Source organism: Physella acuta, unplaced genomic scaffold (assembly GCF_028476545.2).
Source record: "Physella acuta isolate Inbredline_101_S28 unplaced genomic scaffold, ASM2847654v3 ptg000608l, whole genome shotgun sequence".
Taxonomy (NCBI): domain Eukaryota; kingdom Metazoa; phylum Mollusca; class Gastropoda; family Physidae; genus Physella; species Physella acuta.
Window position 1 is genome coordinate 425,059 of NW_026732127.1, and position 19,047 is coordinate 444,105.

General features: G+C 40.6%; 1 protein-coding gene across 7 annotated transcripts; it reads right to left on the reverse strand.

Annotated features, from left to right (window-relative positions):
- Positions 1 to 1,347: 1,347 nt before the first annotated feature.
- LOC131947843 (uncharacterized) lies at positions 1,348 to 17,594 on the reverse strand. 7 transcript variants are annotated; one of them, XM_059309204.1, is made up of 9 exons: positions 17,442 to 17,594; positions 14,207 to 15,318; positions 13,730 to 13,875; positions 10,555 to 10,782; positions 9,664 to 9,786; positions 7,670 to 7,808; positions 5,436 to 5,785; positions 4,439 to 4,649; positions 1,348 to 3,532 (listed from the first exon to the last, which is right to left on the reverse strand). In XM_059309204.1, the coding sequence occupies exons 4-9, from the start codon at positions 10,750 to 10,752 to the stop codon at positions 2,262 to 2,264; spliced, it is 2,292 nt and encodes a 763-aa protein (XP_059165187.1). In that variant the 5' UTR covers positions 10,753 to 10,782; positions 13,730 to 13,875; positions 14,207 to 15,318; positions 17,442 to 17,594; the 3' UTR covers positions 1,348 to 2,261. The 7 variants fall into 7 exon arrangements, with proteins under 7 accessions (XP_059165187.1, XP_059165185.1, XP_059165188.1 ...); XM_059309202.1 differs by having other exon boundaries at positions 17,427 to 17,594; XM_059309205.1 differs by having other exon boundaries at positions 13,730 to 13,910; positions 17,427 to 17,594.
- Between the last annotated feature and the right edge of the window lie 1,453 nt (positions 17,595 to 19,047).

Genomic DNA, 19,047 nt, shown 5'->3' on the forward strand with positions numbered 1-19,047 from the left:
ACCCCAACGTAACCATATAACACTTACCCCACCCATGCCGTAAATGCCAAGATAACATGACTGACCCACACACACTGACCCACACACACTGACCCACACACACATTTCAAACTACTTTTCAAACATATTATTTAAGTCAAATCAAAAATCAAAATTCATTTTGATCAAAACATTTACAACAGTAGTTAAGTTAGCTGGCAGCTGATATTCTATTGAACTTCTTATTAAATCGTGTATACTTTCAATGATTGGATGTGTGTGTGTATATACCTATATACTCGCAGAGATATATTATAGAAATCTATATAATGTTAACATATTAATATGGCGATAGTTTTGAAATCCCATGATTACATTTGTATGTAACTAGACTACTCGTTATCTTTCGCATAACTATGGTTTTAGTGGTAACTGATGTCACAATTGTTTGACAATTTTTACCCCCCCCCCCCCCACTCTCCACACTGTCGCAAATCGTTATAAAAAGCCAGACCACCATATATGACGTCAGGCCTCAGCCAACATGTTTTTGTTTTTAAAAAACATTTCGTATGAGCATAGTGCTCATCGCACTATCCTTTCTTAGGCTGAGGGCAGCTCACTGTAGACCGCCAAGTCCGGAAAGTCAACTTTAATTTACACATCTAAAAAAGTCACAACTCAGCTTACATGCTTATTTTTTTTTTATTTCTATAATATTTTCTGAGCTTAAACCTCATATGAATAATGTATGAATACATTTGTAAAGCTAATGTCAAAGTATGACCAATGCATTAGAACCATTCAGGTGCTTTGTGATTTCCCTCTGTGCAGATTCTGTGTAGGGAGAAACCAAAATGCTATGACTGCTAGGGTTCAGTCCCGTGCAACTTGACTCAGTGGCTAACGCGCTGTCAGCTCGACCACGACATTCATAACCCGTTTTGGTGAGAACATGTTCGAATCTTTTACTACAAATTTAAAGGGATGCTACTCCTAATTAGAAATTAATATTGCAAGTTGTTATTTTTAATTAAATTATATCCCAATTAAACCTATTCAATTTCTAAGATGAAATAATTATCATTAGAAAAGTTAAAAAAAAACCCACGTTTTCTGATTGAACTAAATAAGTAGAAAATAAATGCTATACATCACAATAATGCAAGCGATCACTCTACTATAAGCGATGAAAAACGTGGGGCGCCGAAGTAAAAGTTAAATTACTATTGATTAGATAATACTATTGACTTTTATTAGGGAGCTTGTAGAGAGTCAACAGTATTAGAAACTGTAAGAAAATCACGGCGCCCCACGTTTTTGATCGCTTATAGTAGAGTGATCGCTTGCATTATTGTGATGTATAGCATTTATTTTCTACTTTTTTGTTCAATCAGAAAACGTGGGTTTTTAAAAACTTTTTTAATGATAATTATTTTCTACTTTTTAGTCTTTGTCTGTTTGTTTGCATTAAAATCTTGCTATCGATTTTATCTTTTCGCATTCACTTTTTTGTTTTGGGTAAACGAAGACAACTCGTAAAAAACACGTGCCTTGAACCCGTGTCGAGTGGGTTAGCAATCGTGTGCCCAACCACTCGACCATATCGTCTCCCCCATACTGGCCACCACTTGTTCCGGTTGTTTGTACACAAACACGACGTGAACACTACTCAGTAAGCCAAAAGAGGGAGAGTACCGAACCTTGTTTTCATCAAATTACACGTTTTTTTTGTACAAATATATAGCGGTCTAAAATGATCAATAAAATGTTTCCATGGATCAATTTAGTAATAATAACAATTGAATATTGTATTGTCATCGGAAACAAAGCTTCCCTGAAAATTTTAGCGCGCTAGCTAACTGGGAAGTGCCCGAAATTTCGATCCCGAGATTTGATTGGAAAAACAGACGCGAAAGCAAGCTAAAGAAAACGTGGGAAAAAATAATTTGTATGAAATATTTAAGGCCTTAAATAGCTCAGTATAAGTTATTCATTTTGTTTTGATGCTAGTTTCAATTTTTAAATAAAACATTATTTTTGTTTTTCTTTTCTCCCTCCAAAAAAAAGCTGAGTTCTAGTTTATCACATTTTTGTATTTTCTGTAAATAAATTGATTAAGTTCTCCAGCTAGAAAATCTGGTAAGCATATTGATACTATTGTTGGAACCTAATAACAAACAGATTTTCATTAAAGCCAAAAATGTGTAAACATTGTGTCAATTTGAGCACAAAATTTATGGTCCGCTCATCTAGTTTAAGATGATGTAAATTGGCAACATTTAATGTTTTTTTCGAGCGAATTGAACCTTCGTGCGTCGCGTCGTTGTTGTAATGGCAGGGAAGGCGTTCATGTCGATGGGGCCAACTATCGGTAACGTCGCGTTGTATTTCTCCAGCATTAGCAGTGCCTCGTTCAACGCCTCTTGACCGTCGTGAACCAACCTTGTGTTGTCCAACCCGGCGGTCCAGGTTCTGTCAAAGGACGAGAGCTTGAAGTAGGGCGGGTTGTCAATGAGGACATGCGGAATGTCCATCAAAGTGGACAAAATATGTCCATGTAGGCGGTCAGTGACCACCACACGCCCCCGCTGCAGAAAGTCAAGGCCGCTTTGTGCAATAATAAATGACGTCTCCAGGTCACGTGATCCGATGTTTGACGTCCACTCCCTGCGCCAATCTGACACCATGACGGAGACGTGTGGGGGGAAGGTGGGAAGGGCGTAGTGCGATGTTTCGTTATCCGTTCTTTGAAGCCACAGAATGTCGTAATAAGGAGGCATGACACGCGGCATAGAGCCCAAACCAAACGCCATATCCGGCGCTAGAATGAGATGAACCCCGTGGAAATGAGTTCGAGCAATCTCTAAAGACTGTCTATCCCGTATGAACATGTAGAGACTGGAGCGGTTGGAGTAGATGCGTGAACTGTTGGCCAGGCTGTCTTCAGAGCCGGGGTGGAGCCAGATGCTCTGAGACAGCAGGATGGCCCTGTGTGTGGGGAACTGGTTCAAGATGGACTCTCTCACGGTGTCTACAAACGGGTACCCCACCAGGTTACCCCCACCCTGCATTAAAATAACCAGATCTGTGACGTCATATCGTCTGCTGATGTTGCGTGCCAGTGCCATTTCCTCTGGCCGCTTACACTTGAAGGTCTCGCAGTAGTAGACGATTCGTTTGTTCATTTTCCTCAGCAGCATAACCTCCCCTGCGGTAATGGCCGGGTCCCCCTTGTTCTCGTACGTCGCGATCTCCATCAGCATCACGTGACTCGCGTTGCCGATGACGTCAGTCAACAAGTTGATCAAAACCCGTTGGATCTCGTTGACGAGATCGTGTGTTTTCCTCAGTGTAACTGCCCTTGTGTTGGTCTCCAGGGGGCGCTGCAGTAGTCGCAACGATAAAAATTCTTCCGGCTCTCCGGTGCCGGTTTCCGGCTTGAAGATGAATGGCCGTGACAACATGGACGTGTGCATGATGGTTGTCACAATACAGCAGCACACCATCACCATCCAAAACATCTTTCTGGACTTCAGCCACTGGATGTTCTCTGGTGATGATGAGAGCAGTCAATGGAAGGTTAGGTACACATGGGAGGTGGGTACACGTGGGAGGTGGGGTGGGAGGTGGGGGTGGGAGGTGGGTACACGTGTGAGGTGGGGTGGGAGGTGGGGTGGGGTGGGGTGGGAGGTGGGTACACGTGACAGGTGGGGTGGGAGGTGGGTACACGTGAGAGGTGAGGGTGGGAGGTGGGTTGGGGTGGGGTGGGAGGTGGGTACACGTGACAGGTGGGGTGGGAGGTGGGTACACGTGAGAGGTGAGGGTGAGAGGTGGGTTGGGGTGGGGTGGGAGGTGGGTACACGTGAGAGGTGGGGTGGGAGGTGGGGTGGGACGTGGGGTGGGAGGTGGTGGAAGGTGGGGTGGGAGGTGGGGTGGGAGGTGGGGTGGGATCTGGGGTGGAAGGTGGGGTACACGTTGGAGGTGGGGTGAGAGGTGGGTACACGTGAGAGGTGGGGTACACATGAGAAGTGGGGTGGGAGGTGGGAGGTGGGGTAGGTGGTGGGGTACACGTGGCAGGTGGTGTACACGTGGGAGGCGGGGTGGGAGGTGGGTACACGTGAGAGGTGGGGTGGGAGGTGTGTACACGTGAGAGGCGGGGTGGGAGGTGTGTTAGACATGGGTGGTCTGCTATTAACAAACTGCTGTCTTATTTGCAATAAACAATTGAAAAAAAAACATTCAAAACATATTTTTTTATTCACAGACGTTAACAGTTTTTTAATTATCGCTTTTTAAAATTGCAAGCATGGTAAACGTTTATTAATAAATACCTTTTGTTTTCTAATTTAAAGTACAAATATAGATTGTTTCTAAACGTACTGTAATATTATTTGCATAATAAACTAACGACAGGTGCGTATCACGTGACTCCCGTCTGATTCAACATATGACTTACTTAGAAAGATTCCCTCCGATGTAGCAGACGATGAAATGTGCGGAGGTTTTCGGGTTTTCCCGCGCACGTAGATGGCCAATCCGAGTGTGGCCACGAGTAAACCGAGAAAGTTGAACCAGGTGGCCTGACGTCGTCCCCAGCCGTACAGCAACAGGACCACGATCAGACGTTTGAAAATGTTGGCCACAGAGTGACTCACCACGTTCATCACCTGGTGGGGCAGACGACACATTGGGTCAGACGACACATTGGATCAGACGACACATTGGATCAGACGACACATTGGATCAGACGACACACGACACATTGGATCAGACGACACACTGGATCAGACGACACATTGGATCAGACGACACATTGGATCAGACGACACATTGGATCAGACGACACACGACACACTGGATCAGACGACACACTGGATCAGACGACACATTGGATCAGACGACACATTGGATCAGACGACACATTGGATCAGACGACACATTGGATCAGACGACACATTGGATCAGACGACACATTGGATCATACGACACATTGAATGACATACATTTAGGATCTATTTAATAGGAAAATTATTTTTAAAGTGTGTGGTATTTTTATAATGGTATAGTTGGAGCTCATTTATACATTATTCTACGCATGTTTGGGTAAAGGGCGTGAGGGAAGTGTGGGGGAGTGGGGTGATATATTTCAGTTGTGACCTACCAGTCTGCATTATGTGCATAAAATACTGTTGTCCAACTTGGATTTGTTCCTATTATGAAGGCATTTAAAGCAGCTGTCTTCCTATCTATCGATCGGCTCAAGAGTGAGTGATGAATTGGTCGCAACAAATTAAAAAGTTTCACATTTGATTGTTGTTGTAGACCCTGAAAACATTGTGCCACCCCCCACACCTTTACACACCCCCACTGCCACATCAGCCCCCACACCCCCACCCCCACATCCACCCCCACACCCCCACATCAACCCCCACATCCACCCTCACACCCCGTACCTTTAGCACCACACATGTGGAGATATAATTATACACCACGTGACAGACGCCGGAAGCGACCAGCGCTCCGTATACCAGTGTCAAGGAAACAGGAAACGCGTCATCAGCATGTATCCAAGCAACCATGGCGAGGACGCCCGTCTGTGCTAGCAGCAAGCAGGTGAAGTAGAGTGGGCTGTTGAAGACGATGGTGTCCTTTACCTGGATCTGCTTGAGCGTGATGTTTCTGGCGGTCAGCAGAACGTTGGAGGTGAGTGCCAGCATGACGCCATACCTGTGTGCTGACTCCACGCTAGATGTACCTGCTGACTCCATGCTAGATGTACCTACTGACTCCACGCTAGATGTACCTGCAACACAGTTTTACACTAACCTAACACACGTGTTAAACTAACACTACTGACAGGCCTGGACTAAACACAAGTATCAAAACAAAACTTGACAAAATGCAAAGTATCAAAACAAAACTTGACAAAATGCAAAGTATCAAAACAAAACTTGACAAAATGCAAAGTATCAAAACAAAACTTGACAAAATGCAAAGTATCAAAACAAAACTTGACAAAATGCAAAGTATCAAAACAAAACTTGACAAAATACAAAGTATCAAAACAAAACTTGACAAAATCAGTGGCGGAACTAGAAAAAAGGGGCCACCCCGCAAAAAAATTGTTTAGGCCCCCCTATATATATCTATATCTATATATATAGGCCATTATAGGCCTATATATATATATGTATTTATATAAATGTGTATATATATATATGTATATATATATATATATATATATATATATATATATATATATATATATATATATATATATATATATATATATATATATATATATATATATATATATACAAACACAAAATACGAACATAGGATACTCGTAGGCCTGTTCGGGTTTTGAAAAAAATATGTTTTTTTTTCAATTAAAACAAATTACAATATCATGTCATGTGTGTAAGTGCATTAGTGTGTTTTGAGAAAAATCAGTTTTATTTATCTCTGCTATAGGTCCTGTTAAAATATAGTCGGCCAAAAGAATATAAAACATGAAAGCTTTGTAAGAAGTAATGGTGTCTCGTTTTATGATTATTTATATAATTTTTTTTTTATATTATTAATTTTAAATACATTTCCTTTTTATACAATGTCATTCTGTAGTAAGTACTTTATTAAAAAATAATAATTAATAGAAGTAATTGCTTTTTAATTCGTCTAGTACAAATCTATTAAAAGTAGCTTATGAGCACCCTTATTTTACTATTTAAAAAAGGGAAATAAGTCAAGGAAGTGGTTTGAACGTTTATCTTTGCTAAGTTAAATTAAATTGTAGGAGAAAGAGGACTCGGCTTTCACAGTGGTTTAAAAACAAAGGGAAAAAGAATATACAAGAGCGTGGGGTGGTGTCTATAGAATAAAGATAATCAAACCGCAGCTACGGCAATCGTTTTACAAAACAACCATCAAGTCAAAAATGCAAGAAAATTAGATTTTTTTTAACTATAAAAAAAAATTATTATGGTCGGCTGTGGGCCCCTAAATGGCGTGCCCCCCCCCCCCCGCATTGCGGGGTCTGGCGGCACTGTAGTTCCGCCCCTGGACGAAATGCCGCCCCTGGACAAAATGCATAGTATCAAAACAAAATTGTTGCCATTTAATAATTAGAGAATCATTAAACTGTACTGAAATTATAAATGTAATTTCCTGTATTCATAAATACCGAGCTAATACAAGCTTGGATTAAAGAATAAAACAGTCAGATGATTATATCAGTAAATTATAAATGGGGCCCGGCTGAGTATAGAGCAGGTCAAGTAGAGTTCATGTGTTTCTTTGACCTCGGCACATGAAAAGGTAGCGTTTTAATTCGTATGCCAAGCAGGTGTTACATTTCCTGGTGTAAGTCAAGTACCCATTAGAGCTGAGTCGACTCTGGGACTGTTTTGAATTCATACTTCTATCCAGCAGTAGTGTGCTACTATATTACTCACCCTAAGCCTAGACTAATAAATCTCACCTGTAAAGAAAAGGTCAACGACTCTCCTGTAAAGATGAAGGTCAACCTGTAAATGTGAAGGTCTACAACTCACCTGTAAAGGTGAAGGTCAACGACTCACCTGTAAAGATGAAGGTCAACGACTCACCTGTAAACATGAAGGTCCCTGCTATACTGACGGGGAGATAATCAACGACTCACCTGTAATGGGGAAGGTCAACGACTCACCTGTAAAGATGAAGGTCCCTGCTATAATGACGGGGATGCTGACGACAGTTTCCACATTGAGTGACGCCTCGATGATGACGTAATGGGCCACAGCCATTGTAACAGGTTCCAGAAGTTTGATGGCGAACACAGACGATGCCTGCAGGAGCAGGTTTAACAGGACGTCAGTAGGGTTACAGGGCGTCAGTAGGACTAGGTTTAACAGGACGTCAGTAGGGTTACAGGACGTCAGTAGGGTTAACAGGACGTCAGTAGGGTTAACAGGACGTCAGTAGGGTTAACAGGACGTCAGTAGGGTTAACAGGACGTCAGTAGGGTTAACAGGATGTCAGCAGGGTTAACAGGACGTCAGTAGGGTTAAGATGTCGTCAGTAAGGCTAGGGTTAACAGGACGTCAGTAGGACTAGGTTTAACAGGACGTCAGTAGGGTTAACAGGACGTCAGTAGGGTTAACAGGATGTCAGCAGGGTTAACAGGACGTCAGTAGGGTTAACAGGACGTCAGTAGGGTTAACAGGATGTCAGCAGGGTTAACAGGACGTCAGTAGGGTTAACAGGACGTCAGTAGGGTTAACAGGATGTCAGCAGGGTTAACAGGACGTCAGTAGGGTTAAGATGTCGTCAGTAAGGCTAGGGTTAACAGGACGTCAGTAGGGTTAACAGGACGTCAGCAGGTTTAACAGGATGTCAGCAGGGTTAAGAAGACGTCAGTGGGGTTAGGGTTAACAGGGCATCAGTGGGGCTAGGGTTAACAGGACGTCAGTAAGGTTAACATGACGTCAGTAGGGCTAGGGTTAACAGGACGTCAGTAGGGTTAACAGGACGTCAGCAGGTTTAACAGGATGTCAGCAGGGTTAAGAAGACGTCAGTGGGGTTAGGGTTGACAGGACGTCAGTAGGGCTAGGGTTAACAGGACGTCAGTAGGGCTGGGGTTAACAGGACGTCAGTAGGTTTAACAGGACGTCAGTGGGGTTAACAGGACGTCAGTAGGTTTAACAGGACGTTAGTGGGGCTAGGGTTAACAGGACATCAGTGGGGCTAGGGTTAACAGGACGTCAGTAGGGCTAGGGTTGACAGGACGTCAGTAGGGCTAGGGTTAACAGGACGTCAGTAGGTTTAACAGGACGTCAGTGGGGTTAACAGGACGTCAGCAGGTTTAACAGGACGTTAGTGGGGCTAGGGTTAACAGGACGTCAGTAGGGTTAACAAGATGTCTGTAGGACTAGTGTTAACAGGACGTCATTATGGCTAGGATTAACAAGACGTCAGTAGGTTAAGGTTACCAAAGAAACAAGACGTCATAGAATTCTAAGTCCACATTTCCGACACATGTGATGTATGACATTAAACATTGGTTATGTCTATTTTTTGTATGGACGCTGAATGAGGCTATTGGCCTATAACTCCAAATTCACTTTACAGCGAGGGCATGCAACTTACAATCTCATGTCCAAACATTTAATTCAATATCAATAATTACATTCATTACATTTATATTAACCAGCTCATGAAGAGGATTTGTTACCCTCCCGATATTTGAACACTGACCTTAATATAATCAATACAAATGATACCCTCTCATAACGAAAAACACATACTGTTGCAGTAAATATCGATTTCAATTGGTGGTGACATTTAATCATGACATTTAATCGTGCCAGCGATGATCAGGTGAGACGACCAAATGTAGGTCATGGTGTCACTGACATACTTACTTCAATGTAGGTCATGGTGTCACTGAACCACTTACTTCAATGTAGGTCATGGTGTCATTGACACACTTACTTCAATGTAGGTCATGGTGTCACTGACACACTTACTTCAATGTAGGTCATTGTGTCACTGACACACTTACTTTAATGTAGGTCATGGTGTCACTGGCACACTTACTTCAATGTAGGTCATGGTGTCACTGACACACTTACTTCAATGTAGGTCATGGTGTCACTGACACACTTACTTCAATGTAGGTCATGGTGTCACTGACACACTTACTTCAATGTAGGTCATGCTGTAATTGGTCGCCAGGGTAGACAACACGTGCGTGATGACCAGAAGCGCCACCTGGTGTCCGCTTGTCACGTGACTTAATCTCAAGGTCGCAAAACACATGATACACTGCAAGAGATGTACCACGTCAGTTATAGATTCAAATGTATCCCATAATTTCTACCACGTCAGTTATAGAATAAAATGTATCCCATAATTTTAAGCACGTCAGTTATAGATTCAAATGTATCCCATAATTTCTACCACGTCAGTTATAGATTCAAATGTATCCCATAATTTCTACCACGTCAGTTATAGAATCAAATGTATCCCATAATTTCTACCACGTCAGTTATAGAATCAAATGTATCCCATAATTTCTACCACGTCAGTTATAGAATCAAATGTATCCCATAATTTCTACCACGTCAGTTATAGAATCAAATGTATCCCATAATTTCTACCACGTCAGTTATAGATTCAAATGTATCCCCTAATTTCTACCACGTCAGTTATAGATTCAAATGTATCCCCTAATTTCTACCACGTCAGTTATAGATTCAAATGTATCCCCTAATTTCTACCACGTCAGTTATAGATTCAAATGTATCTCATAATTTCTACCACGTCAGTTATATAATGAAATATATCCCATAATTGCAAGCACGTCGTAGATAAGTAAAACAAGTATGATATGCTACCCATGAAAAACCATATCCCGTCATTTGAGTCACATAAAACAAAACATAAACCAGATCGCAAAAACTGACAAAAAGTTACAAGTATGACAAGATCACATGACCAAAATATTTTAGACAAGAACACGTGACGTAAACTGTACAGGTAAGACATGAACACGTGACGTAAACTGTACAGGTAAAACGAGAATGCACTCACCTGCATGGAGGTGAGCACACACGAGGAGAAGATGTGCAGGTACGACACGGTGTCCGTGTACACGTGTCGCACGTCCTTCTCTGTGCTCACCAGAAAGAACTTAGCACACTCATGGCACAGGAATGACGTCAAAGTCCATGCCACAAACACGCCGAGGGGGTAGAGTAGCGGCCTGACCCTGGGGCCGTCGCTCCACATCCTACCCTCTGTTACAGAATGTTTGCAAAACTGTAGGGATACATCACATGACATCTTGCGCATCAGTTGAACACTAACACATCACTTGACCAATAACACATTAGTTGACCACTAACACATCAGTTGACCACTAACACATTAGTTGACCAATAACACATCGGTTGACCACTAACACATTAGTTGACCACTAACACATCAGTTGACCACTAACACAAACACAGTTGACCACTAATACATCAGTTGACCACTAACACATCAGTTGACCACTAACACAAACACAGTTGACCAATAACACATCAGTTGACAACTAACACATCAGTTGACCACTAACACATTAGTTGACCACTAACACATCAGTTGACCACTAGCACATCAGTTGACCACTAACACATCAGTTGACCACTAACACATTAGTTGACCACTAACACATTAGTTGACCACTAACACATCAGTTGACCACTAACACATCAGTTGACCACTAACACATCAATTGACCACTAACACATCAGTTGACCACTAACACAAAAACAGTTGACCACTAACACATCAGTTGACCACTAACACATCAGTTGACCACTAACACATCAGTTGACCACTAACACATCAGTTGACCACTAACACATCAGTTGACCACTAACACATCAATTGACCACTAACACATCAGTTGACCACTAAAACATCAGTTGACCACTAACACATCAGTTGACCACTAACACATCAGTTGACCACTAACACATTAGTTGACCACTAACACATCAGTTGACCACTAACACATCAGTTGACCACTAACACATCAATTGACCACTAACACATCAGTTGACCACTAAAACATCAGTTGACCACTAACACATCAGTTGACCACTAACACATCAGTTGACCTCTAACACAAACACAGTTGACCACTAACACATCAGTTGACCACTAGCACATCAGTTGACCACTAACACATCAGTTGACCACTAACACATCAGTCTACCACTAACACATCAGTTGCCCACTAGCACATCAGTTGACCACTAACACATCAGTTGACCACTAACACATTAGTTGACCACTAACACATCAGTTGACCACTAACACATCAGTTGATGACTAACACATCAGTTGAACATTAACACAAACACAGTTGATCACTAACACATCAGTTGCCCACTAGCACATCAGTTGACCACTAACACATCAGTTGACCACTAGCACATCAGTTGACCACTAACACAAACACAGTTGATCACTAACACATCAGTTGCCCACTAGCACATCAGTTGACCACTAACACACCAGTTGACCACTAACACATTAGTTGACCACTAACACAAACACAGTGGATCACTAACACATCAGTTGCCCACTAGCACATCAGTTGACCACTAACACATCAGTTGACCACTAGCACATCAGTTGACCACTAACACAAACACATTTGACCACTAACACATCAGTTGACCACTAACACATCAGTTGAACATTAACACAAACACAGTTGACCAATAACACATCTTTTGACCACTAGCACATCAGTTGACCACTATCACATCAGTTGCCCACTAGCACATCAGTTGACCACTAACACATCAGTTGACCACTAACACATTAGTTGACCACTAACCCATTAGTTGACCACTAACACATCATTTGACAACTAACACATCAGTTGACCACTAACACATCACATGACATCTTACACATCAGTTGACCACTAACGCATCAGTTGACCACTAACACATCAGTTGACCACTAACCCATCAGTTGACCACTTACACACACATTAGTTGACCACTAACACATCAGTTGACCACTAACACATCAGTTGACCACTAACACATCAGTTGACCACTTACACATCAGTTGACCACTTACACATCAGTTGACCACTTACACATCAGTTGACCACTAACACATTAGTTGACCACTAACACAAACACAGCTGATCTTTAACACATCAGTTGACCATTAACACAAACACAGTTGACCACTAACACATCAGTTTATCACTAACACATCAGTTGACCATTAACACAAAACAGTTGACCACTAACACATCAGTTGACCACTAACACATCAGTTGACCACTAACACATCAGTTGACCACTAACACATCAGTTGACCACTTACACATCAGTCGACCACTAACACATCAGTTGACCACTAACACATCAGTTGACCACTAACACATCAGTTGACCACTAACACATCAGTTGACCACTAACATATCAGTTGACCATTAACACATCAGTTGACCACTAACACATCAGTTCACCATTAACACAAACACAGTTGACCACTAACACATCAGTTGACCACTACACATGAGTGAAACCGTTTAACACACGCAAGTGATATATTCCAACCGAAATGTGTCATCCTAAACCCCAGCCTTATCCCGCATATCATTCTGAAATATAGAGCTCACTGAATGATGGTGACATATGGTGACATCTGGTGACATATGGTGACACCACGGGGAGCACAGGACAGAACAAATGAAACAAAGCTTGAAAGCTCTGGATTATTTGTTAACGGTGCGTTTAGCGTTAGACTAGTGTATACATAGAGACATCTGTTTACGATTCATAAAATATGAAACGAGACATCAATAATTATTACTGAGTTTTCAAACGAAATGTTTAATATTAAAGGAGAGACTAGATATAGCGGTCAGTTGATCGGTCAGTCAATCGGTCAGTCAATCGGTCAGTCGATCGGTCAGTCGATCGGTCAGTCAATCGGGCAGTCGATCGGTCAGTCGACCGGTAATTTGGTGTTCCCATATGATGCTTATATAAAACATCTTAAAACACAGATAAATGAAGGGTAGATACTAGACATATAGCGTTGATAAATCCCAGCCTAAAATCTGTACTGAGGACAATTTTTTATATGAGAATGAGAGACAGGTTGATTCTTAGAACTCGATGACATATGTAAATCTTAAAAACAAAATGAAAAACTATTTGATCATCCCGTGTCAATTACTCACAAAATATCTGGATGGAATCCAAACGGTCGAAAGGTCAAGGTTATAACATTCAGATCCAGTTAAAATTCGACGAACTTCACCTTGGCTGGTGAAATGTTCTTTAGTCTTAGTGCCAAGAATTTATAATTTTTTTGTCGATTGTAAAACTGTTGAATAGTTGCACATTTTTACTACTGTAAAACTGTTAAAATACAACACGTTTTTTGGTAATGTAAAACTTAACATTCTGCACATAATCGTGTGATCCGCTGTGTGACATATGGCTACCGTAATCCCATATTTAAATACCACCAATTTGAACAAAGTGCTGACACACACACACACACACATACACACACACACACACACACACAGTTGCCATTTCTAACATTTGTATCTCACTAAGGCCAACATATTTTAACACAGTGCACACATAATTAAAAGCGTTTTTTTTTTTAAATATTCTTACCGTTTTGAAAGTTTTAAAAGAATATTTACCTTTATTAAGAATTGTAGTTTATCTTCAGTGAATTAACCCGGCGTGTATGTGGGATCTAAAGCTCGACATGATTAGCGGGATATGACCTTTACCCATAGCTGTGGTTCAAGCAAGCAGTAAACAATCTTGTTTATAAATTCAATCCCATTGCTAGACCGAAAACAGTTTCACCAGCCGACGTCCTAGGCCGAGGTCTTTTCATTTTAATATTCAATACGTTCTTTTCATATCCTAACCTGAAGTGGGACTGTACGCTTTAGCTTACAGTCAATGGCAGTGTAATTATCTGTAGTCAACCCAACATTTTTGCAGGGGCATTATATTTAGTTTGATACACCAATCATTGCTACACCAATCCTCGCTACACCAATCCACCTACACCAATCCTTGCTACACCAATCATTGCTACACTTAGCTTCGTCCAATTTCACCAATCAATGGTAGAACTTTTGTCCTATGATTGTCTGACCTTAGTGGTTAATCCTGTTGATTGTGTAACCGTAGCACTCTAGCTAAAGATGTCGCCTAGCACTCTAGCTAAAGATGTCGCCTAGCATCCTAGCTAAAGATGTCGCCTAGCACCCTAGCTAAAGATGTCGCATGACCCCCCCCCCTAGCTATCACAAAGATCTCATTGAACATCTCACTGCAAATGTTCATGCACAAGTTCACATTAAGGTAGACAAGCTATGATGTATGACATCATAAATTACATGTGCCCACGTTAAGGCTCTATTCAATGCTCTGTTTGCCACCTGTTTAATTAACCGTTCGCCCATGACATCACATAATAAAAGCTGCGTGATTGATGCAACAGAAGCATTGATCCTTGCTGCACATATGGACTTGGGTTACACCGTGTGCTCGACTGTCTATACAGTTGTCTGCCCCGCTCAGCCGTATGAAAAGAAAAGGTCACCTAAAGGTCACCTACGTCGAAAGCTAAAGTTGATTTTAATCCAAATTTTGGACTGGGGGTTCTGTGCTGGAGTTATTCAATAACTGGAAATAATGCCCCGGCACATTGCCCCAAGTGCGGGCATATTAATTCCGTTTCAGTAGGTTGGTAGAATTTCTTTAGGTGGCGCGGCCTAAATGTGTTGCACACAAACTGTAGGCGATATAATCAGAAGTTATAAATAACCCCATAAACTTTATAACTGTCTAATGTAATCAGCAGAGTTATAAATAACCCCATAAACTTTATAACTGTCTAATGTAATTAGCAGAGTTATAAATAACCCCATAAAATTTATAGGACTGGGAGTGCTTATTGCCGTCAACGGTAGATGAAATGACACCATTTAACTGAAAATATCCCTATACACGAGACTATTTATAGAAGTTCCATGAAGCAGAACCTATTGGTCGACTGCCAAACACAGCTTAAATCAGAGCGAATGATTCTGTACTTTAGAGAATACGAGCCGACCCGCTGCGTATCATACGCCGCTATTTAGTTGTTTTTTTTTCTACTTTTCAGTAATTTATAATTTGTGAATTCGACAGTACCAATGCTGCCACTGAAAATATTTGCTTAAAAACACTAAAAAACCCTCCCCCCCCCCCACGTGAAAGCAGCCTCCTCTTACTTACCTCCTCTAAGTTTAAAATCGTTTCAAACTCAATTATCTGCCCCTAATAGCCGTCACCAAACCCGTCTCTATGATTGTAAAATGTAAACAGCGTGACCACAGCTCACCAGATCATGTGGGGGTGGGGTGGGGGTGGTAGTGATAGTGATAGAGAGGAAGAGAGGGGACTGCAAAGGAGCGCTTGCAGCTTGTTTTCTAACTGATCCCAGAAGAGAATTATATATATAGATATAGATGTTAGCTTAAGTCAGACCGAATAATCCTGTACTCTAGAGAATGTGTTAGCTTAAGTCAGACCGAATGATTCTGTACTTTAGAGAATATGTTAGCTTAAGTCAGAGCGAATAATTCTGTACTTTTAAGCATATGATAAACTAGGCCACAATGAAAGCAGTTATCTGTAAAGTTATACTAGAGATTATATCCCACCAATGAAAGCAGTTATCTGTAAAGTTATACTAGAGATTATATCCCACCAATGAAAGCAGTTATCTGTAAAGTTATAGTAGAGATCATATACCCCCCCCCAATGAAAGCAGTTATCTGTAAAGTTATAGTAGAGATCATATACCCCCCCCCCCCAATGAAAGCAGTTATCTGTAAAGTTATAGTAGAGATCATATACCCCCCCCCCCCAATGAAAGCAGTTATCTGTAAAGTTATAGTAGAGAACAAATCCCACAAATGAAAGCAGTTATCTGTAGGATGTGTAGGAGATGAGGGGTGGAGAGGGTGTGTTGATATGCACAACGGTTATAGCACAAGCAGGAAGGATAAAAACATCCGAGGACTTTACTAGCTAAAGGCAAGATAATCTTTTACTAGCTAAAGGCAAGATAGTCTCACGTGATGTGAATTGGATTGGCGCATACGGACAGGCGTCTTTAGTAAACATTGACAGAAGATTTCTACACACATTGAAAGAAGATTTCTACACACATTGACAGAAGATTTCTACACACATTGACAGAAGATTTCTACACACATTGACAGAAGATTTTTGGCTGTTGTTAAAGGACGAACAGGCTTGTGTGTACTAGACACCAATGTGAGAAAAATATCATGTAATAGACACCAATGTGAGAAAAGTATCATGTAATAGACACCAATGTGATAACAATTCTATTAAGTGATTTGCAATCTAAACTGATAACACATAACAATTGAGAACAGAATTGACTGTTATGAAAATAATGAATAAAATCTAAGGTATTCACTACTTATACATATTAAATTGTTGCGGTTAGGTACAACTCGTCCGTTTAATGTCTATATATCTGGCCCTAGGCACATCACAAGTTACATCTCACTTCAAATAGGACCTCAATCTGTTACATCTTACTTGCAACTGTGACTTTAAACTGCTACATCTTACTTCTAACTGTGACCTGAAACTGCCGAGACTATATAACTTTTCCCAACTTTCCCGAGTCTAGTTCGATCAAACAGAAAATCAAAGTATCACTTATCTAACGTGTACTTATCTTACTTGTACTTATCTTACTTGTACTTATCTAACGTGTACCTATCTAACTTGTACTTATCTCACTTGTACTTATCTCACTTGTACTTATCTTACTTGTACTTATCTTACTTGTACTTATCTTACTTGTACTTATCTTACTTGTACTTATCTTACTCGGCTGGTAGTTTGTACCCCGCACCTCCACCAAATGTGCGAGTGTGGAGCCCCATAAGACACAGGTATAAGGACACGCCGACATACATCAGCTGGGGCTACATTCTGTTGTATCTGTTTATCTGCTCCTAGACACAACCAAGCTATCTCTCACTTCCTACTGTCACCTCCAACTGCCATCCCCATCCATCCCTACACACCACCTATCTCCCGCCCACAACACACCCGCTGTCAGTCGACCAGTCGCTACCCTTGTTCACTTCATACAACAACATACACGTCAACACACCCGGCCTAACGCAATACTACCGTGTACACATACAACATACACGTCAACACACCCGTGTACACATCACCCCTGCAGTGATTCGTCCTACATTCTCACATTTCATGCACATCACATCACAACACTGGCTGTTTTGGGGATCCAAATTCCGACGATAAATAAACAGCGGTATTTTTTTTATTCCAAAGTAATTGTCGTGTGCTCCTTGATAGCAGTTAATTAAAAAGCAAATACTACAACGGTGATTATTCTATAGTTAATAGAACTGTTCTATAGAAAAAAACATATTTCTCGAGTTGTTCTGTGGTAGACTGATTTTCTTCCGAGATATGCCAACTATCAAACTACATCCACGACTTGTTTTTTCTGATCTTTAAATAGTAATCCGGGTCCCATATTACATGATCAAAGAATTAAATAGAGTCCCATATTACATGATCAAAGAATTAAATAGAGTCCCATAGAACTTGTATCAACAGTCCACGAGTGAACATTTGGGGATTTTTTAAATCCAGGATTTGTGCTGAGCTTTTCATGTCCACTCTTTATAAATCAACAACCCTCAGCGTATTTGAGATCTAAGTGTCTATATTACAACGCGAATAGCTAAAATATTGCCTGAACAGTTAGCGAAGGAATTTTGAAAACCAAGTTAGCGAGTTGGAAAAAAAATTCTCGTTTAATAATCACCAGCTTAGAAAATTATTTATTGTGATTTTAAAAATGCATTATAAGAATGGTAGATTTAGAAAAAATGGATTCGAAATTATTATTCTTTGTATGTGAGTTCCATAAAAAAATGGTTACAAAGTTTAGGTACACTAATTTTTCAGTGAGCCACACACACACACACACACGCATATATATATAATGAAATCGGTAAATAAATTATTAAATGTAAGAATTAAACATAACGTAAGGCTATGTATGGATACAGATATTAAGACACAAATCATATATTATGTAATTACTGAATGCGATAATCAAGGGACATAACTAAAACAATAGATTGTCGGGAAAATTATACTCTGTTACCTCCCCTTCTTGTCGTCCAAGTCACTACTTAATAGAATGTTTACATTTAAACTACTTTATAGCATGTTTACATTTAAACTACTTTAAAGAATGTTTACATTGAAACTACTTTATAGAATGTTTACATTGAAACTACTTTATAGAATATTTACATTAAAACTACTTTATAGAATGTTTACATTAAAACTACTTTATAGAATGTTTACATTGTAATCTAATTGGGTCAGATCTCTGTGACGTCGACGGTATAAAGTTGAGAATTTTTATGTAATGTTGTGTGGTGTT

What these genes read in the sequence shown, in the direction of transcription:
- LOC131947843 (XM_059309204.1), bottom strand. Translation starts at nt 10,752, where the DNA reads ATGTGGAGCGACGGCCCCAGGGTCAGGCCGCTACTCTACCCCCTCGGC. An exon ending in GTGTGCTCACCTCCATGCAG is followed by an intron (nt 9,787 to 10,554) that starts GTGAGTGCATTC and finishes CATCTCTTGCAG; the next exon opens with TGTATCATGTGTTTTGCGAC. An exon ending in ATCGGAGGGAATCTTTCTAA is followed by an intron (nt 3,533 to 4,438) that starts GTAAGTCATATG and finishes CATCATCACCAG; the next exon opens with AGAACATCCAGTGGCTGAAG.